Here is a 22,647-nt window from a genome sequence, read left to right on the forward strand (position 1 = left end):
AACGGGACTAGTTCAGTTTAAGAAACCTGGTTGTCATAGCTGAGTTGGATCAAAGGGTCTGATATTGTGCTGTATGACTCCATGAATCACAAATGGTACTAAACAATGTTCAATTATTGGTGAACATCCCCACCTTTGAGCTTATGATGGTTGGAAGGTCATTGATGAAGCAGCTGAAGATGACTGGGCATGTGGCACTATTCTGAGGAACTCCTGCACCTCTGAGGCTGAGGTGGTTCACCCTCCAACAACCACAGTCAGATGAACCCATATCTCTAGAGCATTAGTCTGTACCTCTGGATTACTAGTTCAGATACATTACCACTTTGCCACTGCCTCACCTGGCACCTGAGAAAGGAAAAGTAGTCTCAGTTTTATATCTCATCCAAAAGATGGCATCTCCAACTTTGTAGCAGTGTCTTAGTGCTCCACTTGAGCATCAGGCTTGCTTTATCTACTCATGTCTTGAGGTGGGACTTGAACCTAAACCTTTCTGGCTCATGGGCAAAAGCACCATCATCTGAGTTGTAGCTAACACACACTGAATAATGCTGTGTTTAGAAATGAATACATGTGGCCGCAATTTTAACCATACAAGAAATTTTATTCAAGTTGATATATTTAGTGCTGAGATGAGGCTGAACAGTTTGATCAACGGTAGGTTTAACAAATAAACCAAGCCTGCTTGGCTATGTGGTGTCTCTTTAAAAAAAAAGTAACAAATGACTTCATTTGATTCTTTTTAAACAAAAATATATGTTCTATTTCTCTTAAACCATAACTTAATTAAAAAATGCAAAATACATACAGAATCAATTTACATCAACCAGACAAGATGAGACAGTGATGTTTCCAAACCATGAAATATTTTGTTAACTATTGTCATTTTAACTGACAAACATAAGTTCACATCAAAAAATATGAGGAGACACTTCAAATCAAAGAAGTGAGTAACAGAAAGGTCCGTTCCTGATGTGTGAAAAATGGCAAATACATATGTTTCTCTGTGCAATAAATAAGACCATAGTGCATTTGCTCTGGAGTTAAAGTCGCTTCCCCTCAAATATTCCAAACTACTTCAGATTATTCAGTTGGGAGCTTGAAAATTATTTTTCACTTTCAACAAATAATTATATAACATAATAAAAAGCAGTGCAATGATCCAGATCAGTATGCAGTGTTGTAGAAATCCAAATCAGTCCAACTATGTAAAAAAAAACAAAACTTAAGCAAAAACCAGATCAAGAGTGGGGAGGGTTGGGATGGGATGGGATGGGATGGGACGGGAGTTATTTGCAGTGGTGACTAACCTTGGCCAGAACGGAGCTTATGTAACTACATTCCGCTCACTGAATTCTATTACACAGGAAAAAAAAACTGATCAGGTGACATTGTTGTTGTTTCAGTCATAAGTTCTAGTTGCTACAGTTCGAACAGGCTCCTTTCAAGTAGACTCTATTTGTTCAGTACTTGGCTCACTGTCCACTGTGCTTGCTGTACATCCTGCTACATATCCAGCACCTACATTTATTTAATTGGATACCAAAGTGGAATCCACTGACATTTCACGTTAAAAGATTGACACACTGCTCGAAAGCAGTAGTTAAATCATTTGAGTGACACTACAAAATTGTTGAGATTCAGAAACAGGTTGTCTGTGCCAAACACCGACAACTTCATAATAGTTAAAAAGGGACTGTTAATTTAAATACAGACAGATAAAATAATAGAACACCAACAGTTGCAACTGTGCACGAGTTATTTCATTGTTCATTAGTTGTTGGTCCCCAAATCCAATTAACTGGACATATTTCATCATCCCAATGTAATTTAGCTACCTGATTTTTAAATGAAGAAACGTATTTTCTAATTAGTGTCAGATGATTAAATTATAACTGTATACTTGTAATTTGTATCTTTCAACATTCACCCATAATCTAATTCCCAGTGAAGTCTTTTTGCACTTAAGTGGATGTTGATTTACCAGGAGCAGAATGTTGCCTTCAATCCATCACTTATTTTGCCCCCACAATTTGTTTTGATCAGGAGTGTCACAAGACATTGTATATCGCCCAACTGCCCTCTTAAATTAATCAGGAACCCCTGAAAATGCAAAGAATGCTAAAAAAAAGCAAGTTATATTTCTTACATTGCAAAGGACCATAAAACACCAAGACAGCCACAGTATTAAACGTTAAGATTTTAGCGAACAATTATTATAAAGATCAGGGTAGACTTGTTCCCAGGCCATTAAATGGTATAAATCTGAACTCAATTCTTGAAATAGCAAGTGTACACAGCCTTTTTAACCAGCCAGTAATTATCACTTCACAGCCTTCAAAATCAGATGAAACTTGATATCTTCAAAAATCAGATTTACAATAGGAAATGTGTGTGTTTCTGGCATTCATATTATACATGGAGCATTCAGCAGTGAATTAGCCTCAAGAATAAATGCATTAGCCGTAAAATTATATGGAGGAAAGGGGAACGGAGTTCAATCACTGAGGGAAACTTTCCATTTTGTTTTGCTAGTAATCTCTGTCTAACTAGCGCCATTATGAACCTCCATTTCAAATATGAAGGAGGCAAATGTTAAGTGACAGGTTGAGTGGAGGAGAGTTGACAATGTCATCTCTTCTACCGACCACTGATCTCTCTTTAATATTTATTCCCCACTTGCTATGGAGTAACCAATGATGTAAAACTTCAAATATTCTTTTCAAAATAAAATTCATTGATATCACCGAGAAGGGGCATCTACATCATTATCCATTGGCAATGGTGCAAAGGGGAAAAGGTCTCTGTGTCAGTTCACGTCAGGAGAGACTCTTAGTATCACTCCTCATGGCTGATGGTATAGGGTCAGCAACAGCAGCTATTCACAATCATCACACTAGCATTGGAAGCACCATGAGTCTGAGGCAGCACAGTAATAAAAAAAAGGCAATGTCAGTATTTGTTGGGTTTGTTCTTTATTGGGCTTACTGACCTGAACAACTTGTTAATGACCTAGCTGAGATGTCCATACCTACCACCCCACTTCCTAAGGTCAACTCTCAATTCCCATTGATAAAAGCAATGGGTCAACACAAGTTGAAAGCAACTCAATAGCAACTCCACACAATAAAGCACATCTCATTACCCTAATAGGCAAGTGCAATCAAAAATTACTCAAAGCTGAATTGAAGGTAGGTGAGGTGAGATAGGGTGGGATGAAGATCTCAGAACGACTGGCTCATTAGTAAAATTTGTTGGTTGTGGTTTGGCCATTGAGTGGAATTTATACACTTTAAACAGCTCATTGTCTCATTATGAAAGTACATCTTTCTGTCTCTGATTTAACAGTTGATGTGCTTAATTAAACAAACGCACGTGCGAATTCATTAAATAAGCTGGTTGCTCAACACAGGCTTTCAACTATTGTTCAACCATATTGCCAAGTTAAAGCAGATAATAGATTTTAATCAGCATTGTGCCACCCATGAGTTAAATTTTACAAATAGTACAGCAGTGAAAGGATTTCAAAATCAAATTGGCGAGAGTCAATCCAGCACCCAAAGATATTCTATAAGAAGATTGTGCAAAGGCCTGCACTTTCTTAATAAAGTGACTTTGTCGTAATTTAAATAATTTTAACAGAATTTGCCCATCTCCTTTGGAACAGGGGAAGAGTGAGATCAAGTTTTCCCTTCAGAACATTTTCCTTAAGCCAGTATTGGGCACCTGGTGATTTAAGGTGCAGTTTTTAAACCTATGCTGTATTTATACTATAACGCAGACACCAATTGCTCAATAATCAATAAACTGGCAATATATCAGTTAGACTGGATAATCAAATATGCCCAGAGACCTCCCTATTTTATGCCTCAAGTTTTCTTTCAACAAGGTCTTGAGCTGAAAGAAAACTTAACATTTCATTCTGTTGTTATTCCACTGAGACCCATAAAACCGTTAGAGCTCCTGTCTCACAACTGACCATCATTTCACTAAACCTTTAAGTTAGGAGTCATTTTTATACAGACTGCCTTCTTACTGACACATCACACATTGTCCATTCCCAGTTAACAAAGTACCCTAGTGAGATTGAGTGGGGAGATTGAGCACACTAATTACTTGTGTCAGCATTTATTTCTCAGGTGATAGGCATAAAGGCACAGCAATACAGAAGCAGGCTGGCAGTTTGCTGCTGGTTTGAATTTACTTACAGCTGCACTGCCATCTAGTTTTGCCCCAGAGATTAATCTAGTGCATCTTCTGGGTCAAATTCAAGTGGAGGAAGTGCTCTGCTTTCAAGAGATTTCAAGATCTCCACTTTCCTACTGGTATTCTGAAGATCATGGGCACAGAAAGTACTAGCTCTGGTCATATAAATGGCTCTATAGTTCTGCTGGAAAGGATACATACTTATACAGAGGAGTCTCACATTTGTGGCTCTTATAGCAACATCCTCAATCAGAATTCTCAAATTTTGACTGCATTCTCATTTGCACCCGAAAAGCCGCAGAGTAAGAAATAGCACAATTCTAAGTAGATAGGGATTTCAGCATTTAATTCACATTTCCAAAATGCATTTATGTTCAGATTTTCATTTTCTTTTAGTTTTTGTCCTAGTGAGCAATATAACTGGGAGTTGTTCATGCTGACTGGATTCCTGTGCAATGATCTTTAACACCAGTTGGCTAAACACCATTTGCATTTTGTCTTTAAATTCTGTTCCAAACAGCCTAGCAGATAGAATACCACTCGATATAGAAGCAACTTGGCTGCGTATTTAGTAGTGAGCAGCTCTGAAAGGCAGCTGACTCTATGATTCACCAGCAAATCTGTGCACTCTTGGACAAATCAGTCACTGTAGCTAAAGTCTTAAAGACACATTGCTCTACCTTCTATTTTATTAAATATATGGAATAATATTTATATGCTGCTGATATGAGCATGCTGTTAGCAGAATGATGTTTCAATCACTTGAATGTGCAGAAGGAGTCACAATTATCCACTCCGCTCTTAATAGTGCTCACTCATTAGTTACACCCACACACATCCCTACCTATATCCACTGCTATTTGATCATTCACGTAATATCAATATAATGCTGACCGAGACCTAAAAAGTACATTTGTGACTTGACTAGGAAAGGCATAAAATTTTTAAATCACACTTTAGTTAGATATGTCAGAGACACACCAGCATTCAGATATAATAGAATATGCTGACAATCCTCTCTCATGAAGTGAAACAGCCACCATTCTATTTGCATGTTTTAACAGGGTGTGTGTGTGTGTGTGTGTGTGTGTGTGTGTGTGATGTCAGACTGATTATCACTCCAATAATGTTTAAAAGTCAGAAAGTGGTGACAAAGAAAATACAAATCCAAAGAAAAATTGACATTTGCCTTTGCGCGGTCAAATATTTGTATGCCAGAGCCATGTGACAGGGGGGTAGGCTTTAAAAAATGGAATGGTCAAACTCCACAATCTTCTCTTTGGCCTCAAGCGCACAAGATTGAAGTAAAGCAAAAACCAAAGGTTTCAGATATTCCCTTCAAAAGAAACAAGTGAAAGGAAACAAGACATTGTATTATTCTCAGAGAATAGATACATTTAAATGGTCAGATCAGGAGGTACTTGCTGCATCCAGTTTAGTTCTTAACATTGTTGCTGTTCAAGATAAATAAATTGGGATAGACATCGAAATGTCTGCTTGAGAAGGTAACCGCACTTTTTAATCACAAAGACTGCAATCCTACTTTTTTCCTCATTCATCATTTCTTTTCTCCAATCAAAATTATAAAGAGAGTGTATAATGCCACTGACATCCACGCACTCCAATATGGCTTGTGCATTCTGCAACTATACCTTCTGTTGACCAGCAGGAATTGCAAAGACTCAAGGTAGGATGAAGAGAGTTGTCAGTTTTAGCTGAAAGTTATTCTAGGACCATCACAATGTGAAACTGGGAGACTGTGAATCCCACGTATTTGACTGTGCGAAACACTTTATCCTTTCTGGAAGTTACATGTCTCTTGCCAGGAAAATAAAATAAGGCTGTTGTGTTTTTCTGACTTATAAACTACACCCACAAAGTTATCACACTTACAAATAGTACAAATGAAAATAAAACCAAAAAAAAGATGGACTTCAATTATGCTATTTTAGAAATTGTTTCCTGGAGCTGTATGCTCAATATATTGGTGAGTGAGCAGTTTTTGTGGAGTTGTTAAATTATCATCAGAGTGCACACTATGAAGATGTACTATATTTTCATCCTGTCAAACTCTGGCTTGTATTACTGGTACTCATAATATCACTAGTAGACCATTTGCTCCCCTGCTTCTCACCATTATGCCCTTGGACAGGTTTACACTTCTGCAGCAGACAACGTTACTCCTACTTTTTGTTCCCCAGGAGAAGTACATGGAACTTAATAGGTAGGCAAGGCTACTGCAGCATTCACAGAGAAAATGGAAGAAAAATAAAACCAACAGCATGGACAGAACTAACAGTCCCACATATAGCAACCCCTCTGTCAACATGTCTCATTATTCTCTGGTATCATTTGTTGAAAAATTATTGGAAGCAGCCACCACAGGAAGCTTGCAAGTTAACACTGGCTTATATTGAAAGGCATGGATAAAAGATTTGACTTCTGGACTGTGGACCTTTGCAAATACTGTCCAGCCTATAGACCTTAGGCTAACAAAAAGGGATACTGTCTCCTCACAGCTAACAATAAAACATTCCTTTGACAATTTTCCATTACACGTTATTAATAATATCATAATCTTTGACCTTCAAGGTCTCAGTGCAATATATACTTACAAAAGAGCATTAAATACAAGTGGTCACTTATACAAGGACATGAGATGAACACTGGAACACTTGTTCCCAATCCTTTGATTCAGCAAACACAATTATACTCAATAGACCGCGGAGCTGTGAGCTGCATTGCTGACCCAAAGACTTTTGATGATGATACTTCTCCTAATAGCTGATGTCCAGATATAGTTTTCTTTGTAAATAAGTCAAAAACTACTTCAGGTGAGGCAATGCAGTTTGACAGATTGACATAAACGTCTATTTACTCTCACCAATCATGCGAAGATAAAACCCTCTTTAAAATGGGTGCTCATCAGGAAAGGCGAGAGAGTTTAGTAAACCGAGCAAGAAAAGTTGGCTCAAGAGGATGACACATGAGCCGCTGAAAAAAAACACGAATACTTTGTGTTCACCCTCCTGCTGGGACCTGCGAGTGACTTACATTTGTGATAAAAAAAAAGTTCTGAGCTGTATATTCACTTCGCAGATACTATCTGCATTGCAAGACCGCTGAGTTTCTCAGCTTTTAATCATGATCATCCACCATAACTAGCTGGGAGGTTTTTGGTGGGGGGGTGGCAGGGGGGCACAAATTTCTTCTCCTCTCTCCACCTGAACTGTTCTTGTCATCATTCAGGGATGAAACAATGGACTTGCAGAGAGGAAAAGAAATGAATGGACAGATTTTTTTTTAAAATACAGGCATGGTTTAACACGTCTTCATCCGAGACTATTTATAGCTTATTGGAAGGTGCATAAATCTCGATCGGTCATGCTTTATGCTTTTAGCATCTGCTATCGTGCTTGCCTTGAAACTTGTTTAAGTAGGTTACAACACAGGAGAATACAGACGTATTGTTTTTTCTACTAACAAATGCAACTTGAACTTAGCGTTGATTCATAACAACATGATTCCAAGCCAAAAGGTCAATGAGGATGGTTACACAGAGATCTTCGATGTGTACAGTACAAGATGAGTTTTGGGAATATAATGGAGGAACCCAGCTGAACAGCATCCAACTGCTTATTTTTGCTGTCGGCTTGGTGAATCCTGGATCCAAGTTTGAACTTCGGCAAAATCCTAGGATGACACTAAGTGGCATTCAGTTCAAGCCAGTCATTTCATAAAAGTGCATTCCCAGTGCAAGTTCCTTTTGTGGATTTGTGTGGTGTACCGCACGCTGCTACGACCAGAAATTGTGCTGCAGCTCATAGGCTGTTGCCTTGCGTGGATTCATCTCTGCTCCACACAGTGGAAGCGTCCCATCCTGACTCTGACCTTCCACATCTGTGTCTAATAATGTCCGCTCGTAGCTACCGAGTCCTTGCCTATAAGGCAGAAAGAGGGGGAGCCCCGGCCTATCCTCCACAGTGCCACTGCTGCTGAGGCAAGAGTCCAGGTTGGATGGTGTTTCAGTGCTTGAACTATTGACTGGGGAATTACTGCATGTTTTGCTGGGCGAGACAAACCACCACGGGTCTAACCGCTGACGGTTTGCAGATGGACGTGGCCTTGGTACAAATTCCAATGTCTTGGGTCTTTCTAATGTGAAATCCTGCTTTGTGTTCCTCCGTCTTGGAGTCGGTGGAAAAACCAGATTGGGGTCAGGCAAGCGCGGAACCTCCGTTGGATCCCTGTTGGGGCTTGGACTTTTACCTACACCTTAAAAAGACAGAAATATTAATCTCTACCAATCTGTATCGTTTCCCATTCCATTATAATAAACACTAATTATATGGAATAAAGAAAGTAATTAATTGCATTGCTCCCAAGGGGATTAAATGGATGAAGCCTTGGATGTAATTGTTACTACTCTGCTTCTCACTTTCTTTTTTCTACTTTACCTCTGGTCTTGCTGTATTCAGTGTGGTTTTCACTAGTATTATCAACCGGAAATATATTTAATCTTTTCTCTGTCATTTTCATTTACTTTTAACCTCTTAGAAAGAATGGGCCATCAAATGATTTCTGCAGATTTCCTGCCCCTCCCTGAACTGAACTCCAATTTTAATTGAGTCCATTCCATTTCAGGCTCCTCAGTGAATTAAAGTAAATTTGATATTTTAGGACCTGGTGAGAGAGCAGGCGACATTGGATGCTTCTGCTTACTTGGCAATAGAACTAGTTCATCCAACAGCTATCTATTTCTAATTGAGGATGGCTTTCATGGGTTTACCAACCCCCTCCAAGTTACCATTGTACAACATGTAATAAGTGTCTAAATACACAAGATAACTGCACCATTCAATATGTTACAGCAAGTTGCTTAGAAGGTACATTTACCGATCATTAAAAAAATCTTCATTGAAATTCAATGTGGCAATATTTTGAGAACACATTAGAATCCTGTTCTTCCCACCACTTACAAATACACACACAGATACACATAGAATGAAGTAGTCATAGATCTGTGTTCTGGTGACATACCACAACTCACAATCGAAACAGTGCCACGCAGTGAGTGTCATCATGGAGTTCATTGCTTTCACTGGAAAGGTGCAAGAGCTGATCAGTAATCTTATTGGATGGCGACTGGAATGGCTACAAAGGCAGCATGTTGGGGCACACACATACACACAAGCAGTGGGGTAAGAAAACTGTGAAGAATTCAAATTAATTGGACTCTTTGTATTCATGAGAAACAACAAGTAAAAGGAAGGTGCATTTTACAACATTAGGACCAAGATATTATAAATTCTGATTAAGGAACTGTTAAACTGTATTGGTTAAACTGTATACTTTATTATAACATACCAAACACCTACCTGTAGAAATGGAACCCAAGGTACCATTGGATGGCATGCAGCTTGGAGTCTGGGGAACTTGCTTAATTGCACCATCAGAAGGAGTTCGCCTGTGACCCCAGTGCACTGTGGTAGTGGTTTTTGTCACATGAGTTGGAGTCAATGATTGTTTAGGGTCACGTTTGAAGCGCTCAATGGTTATATCAACCAAAGGATGATTGGTAATAAACTTGGAGCTCTCATTGATCAAACTTGGGGTTGTAGGCATTTCGTACACCACCATTTCATCACTGTCTGAACGTAACAAAGATCTTGTGGAGTTGCATTCAGAAATGGAAGACAATGAGAGCAACGTCAACGAGGAAGATGGATCAAAGGAGGAAATAATTGCTTCGTCATTCTTGAAGAGCTTTCGAGAAGGAGGACTGGTGCTCCTCCGCAGTCGGCTGGTGCGCTGGAAAATGCCTTCCTTCTTTTTCTTCTCTTCCTTTGGTTCAACATCATCTTGCAAAATCTGACATTTTCCCAATTCGAGCAAATCTAATCCCAAAGCCACTGCTGCTAGGACAGCCCCACAACCCAGGAAGACAAAATCACACTTCTTCCTTTGTGAGCCTCGTTTTATACTGTTGGTGGGAGTATGCTGTGGGGTGCTAGTAGCTGAGTTTACTGGAGTAGGATCCTCATTATTGTCACTAACAGCACCCTCCCCATCATTTCTGTCAAATGGTAAAGAGAGGTAGGCTTGGTTGTGTAAAGCAGGTTGTTGTAGTGTTACATCAAAATCAACAATGGTGTCACCATCTTCATGCTCTGCAATTAAAAAAAAAAGCATCTTGAATCTGGTTTCTTTATGAGAGACACTCTTTTGGTATTTCCCACCTCACCAGTATTGTCAGTGTTGGAGTTTTTACAAAATCTCAGCCATTGTTACCACTCAGGAAAAGTTTAGGAGTCAGCTCATTCAGTCCCGTAAGCCTTATCCTTCATTAAATTTGGACTATGGCTGATTTCAGACCCAGTTCCATTTTTCCATTGCATCTGCAGCCTTCATGGAGAAGGAGAGAATTTAAGATTTCCACTCTATTTGTGAGGGAAGTCATTTCACGATTTCAGTCTAAGTATTCTAGCTCTAAATTTATGATCATGTCTCTTTTATCTACACGATCCATGAGAGGACATAGTTTCTCTAAACTGTTAGGCGTAGTGAAGACACATCCTATTCCTAACTTCCAAATAGAAAGGAAAGGAATACATAGGCCTCAAAAGGGACTAGAGACTGTAACAGTGTAGAGTCACCAAGCTCTTCTTTTTCAGGTCCACCAAAACAGCAAACAGACCTGCCTGTTTACAGAATTAACACTGTGGCCCGCAGAAAGTCAACCTCTTTGAGAGAATCCTGATAAATTCAGCAGTTAAATTCAGGAAGGAAGGTATCTTCTTTATTAGACCTGCAACATGTGTTTTCCAGAACAAGACAATCACATGAATCGCTAACTTCTTTGCACTAACCTGTAATAGTGGACTGTTCTCTTAAACACTCAAAGAAAATATGGTTAGCATGCACATTGAATGGAGATTATTAAGCTAGTGAGGGTTCAGAAGAGATTTAGCAGGATGTTATAGAGTAGGAAGGTTTGAGTTATAAAGAAAGACGGGATAGGCTGGGACTTTGTCCACTGGAGTGTAGGAGGTTGAATGGTGACCTTATAGAAGTTTATAAAATCATGAAGGACATGGATGGAGTTAATGTTAAGTGTCTTTTCCCTAGGATGGGGGATTTCAAGATTAAGGGGCATAATTTTAAGGCGAGAGGAGAGAGATTTTTAAAGGAAATGAGGGGAAATTATTTTACACAGAGAGTGGTTCACATGTGGAATGTATTTGCTGAGGAAGTGGTGGATGTGGGCAGTTACAATGTTTAAAAAAAAGATAAGTGCATAAATAGTAAGGGTTTGGAGGAATATGGGTCAGGAACAGGCAGGTGGGACTAGGTTAGTTTGTGATTATGTTCAGCATGGATTGGTTGGACCAAAGTGTCTGTTTTTATGTTGTATGACTCTATGACTGTGTGTATCAATACTATTGCATTATATTTGGGGGTGAACAAACTTTTTTAGTTAAACTCTCAAAATGCTTGCTGCCGCTCCCAAATTGCCCATACCTTGAGGAATTAAAAACATACATATTTTCCTCTCAAAAGCTTATTGTTCAGAAATGACTGAGAAGGGGTCAAGGATATTAGCAGCTCTGTTGCAGGTACTTTCTAGTCAATCTGTGCAGAAATATATACATACATCTACTACAGATGGGACCTGTGCCAAGGTTACCTGGCCCAGAGGTTGAGACACTACCAGTGCACCACATGAGCCCTCCCATAATTTGCAATTATATACTTAGATCTGCATATCTGAGGATTCATCAACTTGGTTAGTTGAACATACATAACTATCTTGTTCACATGGAGAATGGCAGACTTTCCATAAATTACAAAATAGTTTCTGTGGGTAACTGGAAAAATAATGAATGCTGGAGCCATTAATTCACTGCTAACTGCAAGATCTGGCACAAACAGTAAGCTCAATTAAGCTGTTGATGCTCATTGATAAAACCCATGCGATGATAGCCCAATTGAATCATTTACTGGTGGATCTGCTGACCATTGTGGAACAGCTTACCCAGTAAAACCTAGCATCTTCAGCAAAGAATGTGTGAAGAATAGAAACAAAACAAAAAAATGAACAATTAATGCAACAAAATGTAATTTTTAAAATGGTGCACATTTTCCGTACCTATTTCAATGAGGCTGGCAAACTCTGGGACAGTAGGAATGGGTCGATGGTTTTTCCCCAGATTGGGAGCACTGGAGGACCACTGCTTGTTTCCATCGATCAGATGTTTAAGACTTGGAGAAGGGAAATAAAGAGAAATAACTCAGTAGTTATCAGTGTATGCATAGTTTGCAGGACATGCTTCAATACATTTAATGTTTCTCTCTCTTTACGTGTACAAGATGATCTCTTTTCATGGCACACACCCCATGCCTTCACCTCTTGGAGCAACACATTAACTGCGATACTTCTGCGGGGGGTGGGATGGGGGTCTCCTGTCAACATTGATGTGTTCACCAAGGGACATGACAATATAGCAGTAAATCTATTTTCTCTCTCTTTAATGCTCCATCTGAAATTTCATACAGCTGAAATCAAAATTTCTGGAGGCAGCGAGAGGTGGGCTTGGAGTGAGGATAAGCACTCCCAGGTGTCATTTTTCCATTTTTCTACCATGTGACCCCTCAGTTTTTCCTGACCATTATTAGATGCACACAATCCAATTTGACCATGATGGCTAAGGCTGAGACAGACAGGTTTTTTGCCATCTCAGGGAATCAAGGATAATGGGAGTATTCATAAAGTTGGAATTAAAGCTAAGGAATAACCATGAACTTCCATGACTGGGAGCACTGTGTCAGTGTCTCTACCTCTGAACAAGAAGCTGCATGTTCAACTCCATCCCTGGAGATGTGATATCCAAGAAAGATGCTTAGTTAAACCAATTGGTTACCAATCCTATTGTATAGAATGGCAGAGCAAGCTCAAGGGACCATTTCCTATTTTTATATTCAATAAATTACAGATTATCTTAATATAAATTACCAATCCAAAGCAATACCGTTATCATTAAGGATGCTGACCAAGAGGATTAATTAGTTCACTAATCCCCAGTGTGACTTGATTATCCACACACTGAACTGAACATAGTAGAAAGTGCATCCAATATCTCTGTATGGTCAAGAGCTAAAAGGAGGCATGGAGTGTTTTTCTTACAATATACTAAGCCTCTACTGACTAACAATCATGTTAATTAGTTGTCAATGTTGCAAATAATTGGAAATTAACATAATGCAATCTGATGCATCTTAGGTATTTTTCACTCAACTAGTAAGCTCCTGTCTGTTTGAGCTTTGCAATCACATCTTAAATAAATCCAGATGGGACCAAGACTCAAAGATTCAACAAGCATGCACTTGTTCATCCAAACATTAATTACAGACCTTCGCCTTTCCATTTTAATTAAAATGTAACATGCCACCCTGTGGCTTAGATGTGCTGTCAATTTTCATGCAAATTTTACTGCATAATCTCACCAGCAAACATTCCAAATAAAAAAAATACATTTATTAGACAGTTATATTTTTGAACCTACAAGTAGAAGTCCAGGTGATAACAATGTAAGGATCTGCGTGGCTTAATGAAACAATTAGTAAACAATACTCATGATAAATTCATCTCAAGTTAGCGGAAGTCATCTTGGCCTGATGTTCTGTAGAATGTTTTTGAATCCATCCTATCATAAAGCTTTATGCAGAAGGATTTATTAAGGTAATATTATACTGGGATCATTTACAGAGTTGATTGTGTACATAAATGCCGTGCATTTAGATCGACTTGCTTATGATTCCATTGTGAATCCACAAATGTGCCAAGCTGCAATGCAGACAAAAAAGTAGACAAATTTTGGAATCTTGATTGAATAAACGAGTCAAGCTTTTGACTGAGTATTTTATCAAATAGATAAAGCCTACTGCTATCTCCAAATCAACTCTACAAGAATACCCCAGAACAGGGTTTCTCAAACTGAAAATCAAGACCACAATTTCTTGGGGTCACAAACTTCAAGGCAGCAGTGGCTGCTGTAGATCTCTGACCTTGTTACTACAGCTACGAAGCCTCTTCACATCTGCATAATTTTGTAATGGTGACTGCGGTCTAATGACAGAACTTGGACAGCCAGTATTGCAGCATTGTTATAGTGCAGAAAGAGGACATTTGACCCATCATGTCTGCACCCAATTGCTACTTCAAAAAAAGCCAGTGCAAATATGGGTTTTCAAAAAAAACCCTTAAGATTAAAGATTTTGTTTCCTACCCCACCAACCTCATCCTGGATCCCCCAGTAACATACCATTCTCGGTCACCATACCCCAAATCTCTCCAATCTTAGTTGCTACTGTTGGGTCATGGCACTTTTCAAGCTTTGAAATAGAGTCACTGCTATAAAATGACTGAAGAAATGCTACAGAAAAATGATTGATTAATTTGAGAATTGCTGAAAAAGGAAACATTTTGTCAAAGCTGTTCAGCTTGCACTGATCAGGATAATTTCAATACCACCAATATTGTACAAATAAACAACATAAACAATATTTATACTCATGAGAAGTCAGTGCTGATTAGTTAACAAGTCGACTTTGGTTGAAGTATTTCATTGACAGTTAACAATGCCTGGCAGTTAACTGTCAATCAGCGTTAATGGGTATATTCTCCATGGCATCTTGCATTTTGTCCTCTTGAATACGAGATAGAAAGCTTTGACAAAGGGTACAATGAAAACCAAATTTGGGATAGCAACAACTTTTCACTTTGTTGAACACAATTAGGGGGAATATGGATAATGCTTTGGAGGCAAGGGTTCAAACTTAACTTTAGCAGCTGTTGGATTTTTATTTCAATTGATTAAACAAAAACATTTCTGAAATGAAGGCTAGTCTCGGTAATGAAACTATAACTGAATGTCATAAAAACACAACGGGTACACTAATGTCCTTTAGGGAAAGAAATTTATTATCCTTCCCTTGTCTGGCCTGTATGTGACTTCAGACCCAGAGCAATGTGGTTGACTCAAAGTAAAATGAGGGGTGTGGCAACAAATGCTGGCCTTGCCCATTTACATTTTTAAAACGTCATTTTCTCAAGGAGTGCAGTTCCTTTTAAATTATGGTTTTCTAGCAATAAGCATTACATTTAGCTACTGCAAGGGAAAGTGAATTCTGTCTGTCCATTCTACATCTTAAAAGTACATTTTGCAACTCTCTGTGGCCACTCTTGGGTAGTGAGGATGGGATTTTTCTATTCAAGTTTATTCCAGGTTAATTTCCAAATCAATTTACATCATCTGGTCCTGTGTCCAGAAGCAAAATACAATAGAATGAAGTTTCCAGAGCAAACTGACATTAATTTGATGAATATTCACAGAAATTAATGTAATTGACTTTTCTGCTAGACATCAACCTCCAATTTTATAAACACAAAGTAACTACCATATTCAACAATTTCTAACTTCAATTAAATATTCCTAAAAATCACAGGACAACTGCTGATGCCAATGTATCTTTCTCATCCGGGGAAAATCTAATTTCTTCTGAAAAATGCTGAACACAATTGCTGTTGAGTTCTTTTTAGGAATACAGCAGACAAAATATTGCACCTTCAAGCAAAACAAGAAATCTATGAACACTTCAGTCTGCCTGTGCAGAACTGATTCAAATACTATTTGCTCAAAGGTAAAAATGGAATGGATTTATTTTGAGGTTTGAGAATTACATTAAAATCATGAGTGTAAACCTTTAGAATAAGTAATACTCTGCGCAATTTGTGCATTTTATTTCTTCTTCTTTCTACCCACTCAATTGCAGGCCACACTGACAATGTTATGGACTGAATCACACAAACTGTATCATGATTTGTTAGATAAATCTTTTATTTGATTTTAAATGTTTTTAAAGTAATTTTTTTTAAATGTAAACTGAGACACCTGGAGTTTGAAATGATACTCAAATTTTATACTTAATTCTATTTTGTAAAATGGATACATGACTAATTAAGCTTTGCAATGACTTTGCAGGGAACACATTCTGGGGAGGCAACATCCTATTCTACTATCCTCGTTCACCTCAGTGTCAGATATCCTACCATTTCTTTCTTCTGAGCTTCCCCTCCCTATTTGACTCAACCAATGCATGTCATAGCAGTGGTTTGACATTTGAACCGCTCTCTGAATGAATAAGAAATAGAAACCGAAAATACGCTGACCTGAAATTTTAACTTTGTTTCTCTCTCACTAAATGCTGTTGGATCTGCTGGTCTTTTCTAGCAATGTCACCATTTGCAGATTGCTCGTAGCAGCAAATATTTCATTCCTTCCCTCGATAAATAGGTTGCTCATGCATTTGGTCATTTGATTTGTTTGTGAAAATCCATTATGTATGGTCCTAGTTCTGAACTGTCCAAAGTGAAAACAATTTTCTGGATATCTACCAGAGATGAAATCTAACCTTCTCCACAACCACGTCCCTTTCGTTGATGCCAAAAACATACAGTGATGAAGGTTTGTGATAACTATTATTATTTTTATTATTACCACACCATTTTCATCCTATCCTTCTCGTGGAGTAGGTATAATACACCAATAGCTGCATTAAAACAACTTAGGCAGCATAAGATCTATAGCTGGGCAGCTGCACAAAGGCTACTGCCTGTGGAAACAGATAGAGAGAAGGAGGGAGGGTATTAAATGAAATAGTGTGGGTAAGGGCTGAAATTTAGGAAGATGTGGTTAATCAAACAGTAGAGATAAATCAATAAAGTATTAATATGTGAAATTATAAGGAGATGATAACAGAAGAGGTAGAAAGTACAAATCTACAAGCAAATCAACTGACAAGACTAGAGGTTACAAAAATAACAAAGTGAACTAAACTGAAGGGTCTCTAACTGAATGCATGCAGCACTCAAAATAAAACATAGATGACCTGTTTGCACAAATAAACTTACATAAACAAGTATGATCCGATAGCCAGACTGCAGGATGACATATACTGGGACCTGAATATTGGACAGCACATAAGATTTAGAAAGAACATGAAGCTAGGAATAGGTAGACCAGGTGGCTCTGATAATTTATTGTGATGATACCATCATTATGAGAGATGGTCTATGTTCAGGAAACCAGGATTGGAAGTGTTTTGAGCAGACTTAAGAAATGATAGAAGTCAATTGCTGGAATGGTGTACAGGCTCTTTAACAGTCACTGCATGGTGTGATGGTGTATAAAGGAAAGCATAATGGGAACATGTCAGAAAGTTACAGCGGTACTCACAGTCATAGGAGATTTTAATCTACATATTGATCATAACAAAAAGATCAGTGAGAAGGAAAATGAGAAGTATGAGGAAAAAGGCACTTTGACATCCAAAAATAGCTTTTTTTGAAAGTGCATGTTCATTCAGGGGACATGAGCTTCTATCGCTAGATCAGTATTTGTTTCCCTTCCCTAGTTGCCCTTGAGAAGGTGTGGTGAGCTACCTTCTTGAACTGTTCTTCTTGAATTCCAAGATTTTGACCCAGTGACCTAAGGAACATTGACATATTTTAAAATCAGGGAGAAAATGAGGACTGCAGATGCTGGAGATCAGAGTTTAAAAGTGTAGCACTGGAAAAGCACAACAGGTCAAGCAGCATCTGAGAAGCAGGACAGTCAACGTTTCGGGCACATTCCTGATGAAGGGCTTGTGTCCGAAACATGAATTCTCCTGCTCCTTGGATGCTGCCTGACCTGCTGTGCTTTTCCAGTGCCACATATTTCAAAGTCAGGATGATGACAGGCTTGGAGGGGAACTTGCATGTGGTTTTGTCTTTCTACACTGTAGTGCTGTACATTTGGAAACTGCTGTCTAAGGATCCATGGGGAATTTCTGCAGTGGATTATATACTACTACTGCAAATTAGTGTAGGTAGTGGAGTGCTTTTTTTGTGAAGATAGTGCCTATTCAAGCAGACTGCTTTGGGCTGGATGGTGTCAAACGTTTTGAGTGCTGTTGGAGGTACACTCATCCAGGCAAGTAGGGAGTATTCCATCATATGCTCGACTTATGCCTTGTAAATGGCAGACAAGCTTTGGGAAGTTAAGTGAGTTTCTCACTGCAGGATTTCTAGCCCCTTGTGGCACAGTAATTACATGGCTTTTCTAGTTTAATTTCTGGTCAACGGTAACCCCAGACTGTTGATAGTGGTTGAATCAGTGATGGTAATGCTGTTGAATATCAAGGGGTGATGGTAGTAAATGTTTCTTCAGACATATAACACAGACAACATTGCTCTTACAGAGAATAAGTCTGGGGAAATTCATCATGGAAAATTGAATTGACCAGCTATGTTGCATTAGTGCTCACAGTAGATGACACAAATAACAAACCAGTAACAACTAAGTGACAAATCAGGAAATGGAACAAAGGGAGAGACTCAAGAAAATTCTAATACCAAGGAAATGGCACTGACCTCTGGGCTGCCAAATCCTCAGGTCCTGACAGACTTCATCTTAGAGTCTGAAAAGTGAGGCTATTGAGATAGCTGTTGCGTTGGTTTTAATTTTCCAAAGTTCCCTAGATTTGGGGAATGCTCCACCAGATTTGAGAATAGCTCCATTATTCAAAAAGGGTAGGAGACAGAAATAGGAAACCACAGGCCACTTACCTTAACATCTGAAGGTGTTCGTAACTATTATTAAAAGCATTATAGCACTGCATTTACAACATTTCAAGATAATCAGGCAGAGTCAGTATGGACTGTGAAAAGGAGAGCGTGATTAACTAACGTATTGTATTTATTTGAAGAATTAACACAAATAAAGGGGAAACCAGTGGATATACTGTAGTTAGGTTTTCTAAAGACATTCACTAAGATACTATATCAAGCGTTATTGCAGAGACATAAATGCTCATGGTTTAATGGGTAATATATTGCCGTGGATAGACGACTAAATAATCAACAGAGAACAAAATAGGCACAAGGGGTCATTTTCTGTTTGGCAATTTGTAACAAGTGGTATACTACAGGGCATTAATTTTTACAATTTATATAAATGACTCGGATGAAGGGACCAGAAGTACAGTTGAAAGATTCGCCGACACTAGAAAGGTAGGTAGTGAAGTAAATTGTAAAAAGGGAATGAATTGGCTACAAAGGGATGTTGATAGGCTAAGTGTGTGGGCAAGGATCTGACAAATAGGTTATAATGTGGGAAAACAATAATACATCTTAACTTTGGCAGGAAGAGTAAAAAAGAAGCAACATTATGTAAATGGTGAGAGATCACAGAACTCAGAGATGCAGAACGATCTAGCTATCCTAGCGCATGAATTGCAAAAGGTAAGAATGTAGTTAGAGCAAATAATTATGAAAGTTAATTGAATGTTATTATTTATTGCAAAGGTAATTGAATACATAAGTAGGAAGGGTATGCTTTAGTTACACCGCAGTTGTTGAAATTGCTTCTGGAGTACTCCGTGTAAAATTGACTTTCTCAAAACTACTAATCATGCCTTCAATTGCCAGAGCCCTAATCTCTGAAATTCCTTCCCATCACTCTGTCTCTGAAGATGCTCCTCAAAATTTACCTTTTTGACAAAATTGTTGTGCATGTGCTCTAACATCACTGCCTACAGGTTGATTTCAAATTTTACTTGATAACAGTGCTTCAAAGAGTTTTGGAACATTGTACTATGTTATTGTTGCAAACTGAGGGGCTGTCACACTTGTTAAGAAACTCACGTGAGAGATTCAGGGTTTCAATGTTGGAGCTTATCACTTGATCCACTGTCCCTCTGATTGCAATGCAATACTGGAGGTCATGGGGGTTATCCCAATAATAATACTCTGCAGTCAAAAAGCTACAAGTTTCCCTCAGAATGTAACTAAAAAAAGGTTTGTTAGAAATTACAGTAAGCCCACTGACTGTAACATGAACAAGCATAGAGTTGATGTTGTATAATGCTTTACTCTTACCTATCTTCCCCACTAGTAAGATCCTTTTGATGTAAAGAACTGGGGCCCCACGTCCAGCCCTTCTTTTTCTGTCCTTTCTTTTCTTCCTCATCACACTCCTCTCGCTGAAACACTGAACTGCGACCCCAGGTCTTATTGCTTTCACCTGGTGTTACTATGAAGAGGTTAAAAAGATGGCCGTTTATCCCAGTAGTTTCATATCAGTCACTGGTGAAATAATTTAATGTTATTCAACATGTAAGACTTTTATACAAAAACGTATGAATTGTCCAGCAATGGTACACATTTAGAACATCACGCTAAAGGACCAGATACAGCTCAGATGTTGTCGACCAAACATCAGAACTGACAATGATTTCCTTCCCAACCTTTCCCCACAGAAAAATGCACATTTCGAAGGTCTTCTGGTCCCCACCATCACATTGTTATTCAATGGATGCAAATCTAGAGAGTGCAATTTGACCACAGGAACTCCACAGCTTATCCTGATCCCATCCCAAAGTTGCCAAACATGCATTTTCAGCAGAGGCTATTGGGGTACTAGTCATGAGTGATAATCCTCAAACTGCGTTTTTTCCAACTCTGACATGGGATGTTAGCTAGACATTTCCGCCTGCATTTTCAAACATGAATTCGACAACATCAGGTAGGCAACATCCAGGAGAACTCAAGTTGCAAGGTTTTCACAGCAGAAACAATGGAAATGCAAACCATAGACTTCAAAACACTCTATACTGTGTGGAATTTAGATCATAATATTTGAATTAAATGTTGACTTTTAACTTTCCATTTGTTCCAATTAAAGACTATTTGAAATCATTTCTGTTTTGTTATAAAAGGTCATCTACTTTATCTTGTGTTGTAAGATTAATTGAAACTTAATTTAATTCGAAAGTTGGGTGCTTTATTAGTACAATCAGTACACTCTCCTTCAACAATGTGCCTTTGTCATGGATGTCAAGACCAATTCCACTCTAAGCCATTGCACCACTGTATCATTACCCTTGCCAATTCTGGCTGTGCTTGCAACATGAGATGCTCCCAAATTTAAACCACACAACAAATATGGAGGAATCAAGCTATTCAGCTAATCCAAGTGTAGTTAATGAAAAAAAAAATCCTTTGGTCTCTCACATCGCTTTCTTTGCCATTTGCGTCATGACATTCAACTGCCTTTTGAATGACCCCCAAATGTCGCATCCTCTCTCAGAACCCAAAATCTATTCCATCTGTCAGATCAAATGCTGTACAAAAAAAACTTTCTGATATCAATCCTGATGTCAAAGTGACCTAAAGTAGGGTTCTTTGTAGCACAAAACTATAGGCAATGCAATGCTGACAGCAATTGTAAGAAGTCATGAGATAAATAACTCAAATTGGCCCAGTTTCCAATGATAAGATTTTCCATTTTACCAATTACTAAAATCAATTTAAACTAGGCCATCGGCTGTTTCTGAAACAGATTAACATCAAAGTCCAAGGGGCAGCAGTTGACTGTGTATTTTGGATAAATTGGAGGGGTTTTGGATCTGTTTGGTTTCTCCAAGTCTTAGATGTTGAAATACCAGCCGAGAGGGTGGGAGAGGAGTTGTTATCTGATAACTCTATAGCTTAGCCATTCAAAGTGTGCTCAGTGTTTCAAAGTCTAGCTGGGTAACTTTAGGACTGAGGCAAAGATAGCAGAAAGCCAATGAAGTTTTCGCATTGAGCAAAAATAATTCATGAGTCCAAATATCACAATGTTGAAAGTTAACTAACTCTTGAAAAGTGATAAAACTAAGGACTGTCATCATAATTGAATTGATTATCTAAGCAATCCTCCACTTTGAACAGAGGCTGAATGAGAGCCTAAGTTGGATATGTGATTAGTTACGCAAAGGGCTTCACTGAAAATTTGAAAACTACTTAGGTTTGTCAAATTTGTTTAGATAAAGAGACCATTATTTCTGTGAAATCATTCCTTTGGCAGAGAGGCATGACTAATGCTCAATCCAGTTTCTTTACCAACAGTTTGCTTATTCAGGCTGAGGTTATTACAACTGGGGTTATCCAGTTACTTCTCATCATACACTCCCCCTACATAATATATTCACCAGAGAGAACTGCACAAACCCAACAGATAACTATTGTCTAGCAACCTATGTAAATTGAATACAGTTGCTAATTTCTTTACATTACTTCTGAATAAGCTCACTCGCTAGTTTTCAGCTTGAATTACACGATTGGTCATCCCTCAGAGACTAAGATGGGATCCTAGATCACTTTCAGTGCCTATTTTAACAACTGAGATGGTCCATGACTCTGCTCAATAAATGATGTCATGTTTTGGCTGCAAAAATGATCAAATCAGAATAAAGCATTAGTTATGGCGCAAAAAGATGCAATGGAAAGATGCCTGAACTACATGATTCAAGATTTAAAAGGGAGCTGGATTGATAACCTGTTGAGAAAAACAATTGAGG

General features: G+C 38.4%; 1 protein-coding gene across 2 annotated transcripts in view; it reads right to left on the reverse strand.

Moving 5' to 3' along the window:
- Positions 1 to 631: 631 nt before the first annotated feature.
- Positions 632 to 22,647, reverse strand: part of map3k9 (mitogen-activated protein kinase kinase kinase 9) — a 136,094-nt gene continuing 114,078 nt past the window's right edge. For both annotated transcript variants that reach the window (XM_072569207.1, XM_072569206.1), the window contains 4 exons: positions 20,186 to 20,339; positions 12,356 to 12,468; positions 9,585 to 10,376; positions 632 to 8,481 (listed from right to left, as the gene is read on the reverse strand). In XM_072569207.1, coding sequence (XP_072425308.1) covers positions 8,003 to 8,481; positions 9,585 to 10,376; positions 12,356 to 12,468; positions 20,186 to 20,339 — 1,538 coding nt within the window. In that variant the 3' untranslated portion in view covers positions 632 to 8,002. The remainder of the gene's footprint in view (positions 8,482 to 9,584; positions 10,377 to 12,355; positions 12,469 to 20,185; positions 20,340 to 22,647) is intronic.

Source organism: Chiloscyllium punctatum, chromosome 4, assembly GCF_047496795.1.
Source record: "Chiloscyllium punctatum isolate Juve2018m chromosome 4, sChiPun1.3, whole genome shotgun sequence".
NCBI classification, from domain to species: domain Eukaryota; kingdom Metazoa; phylum Chordata; class Chondrichthyes; order Orectolobiformes; family Hemiscylliidae; genus Chiloscyllium; species Chiloscyllium punctatum.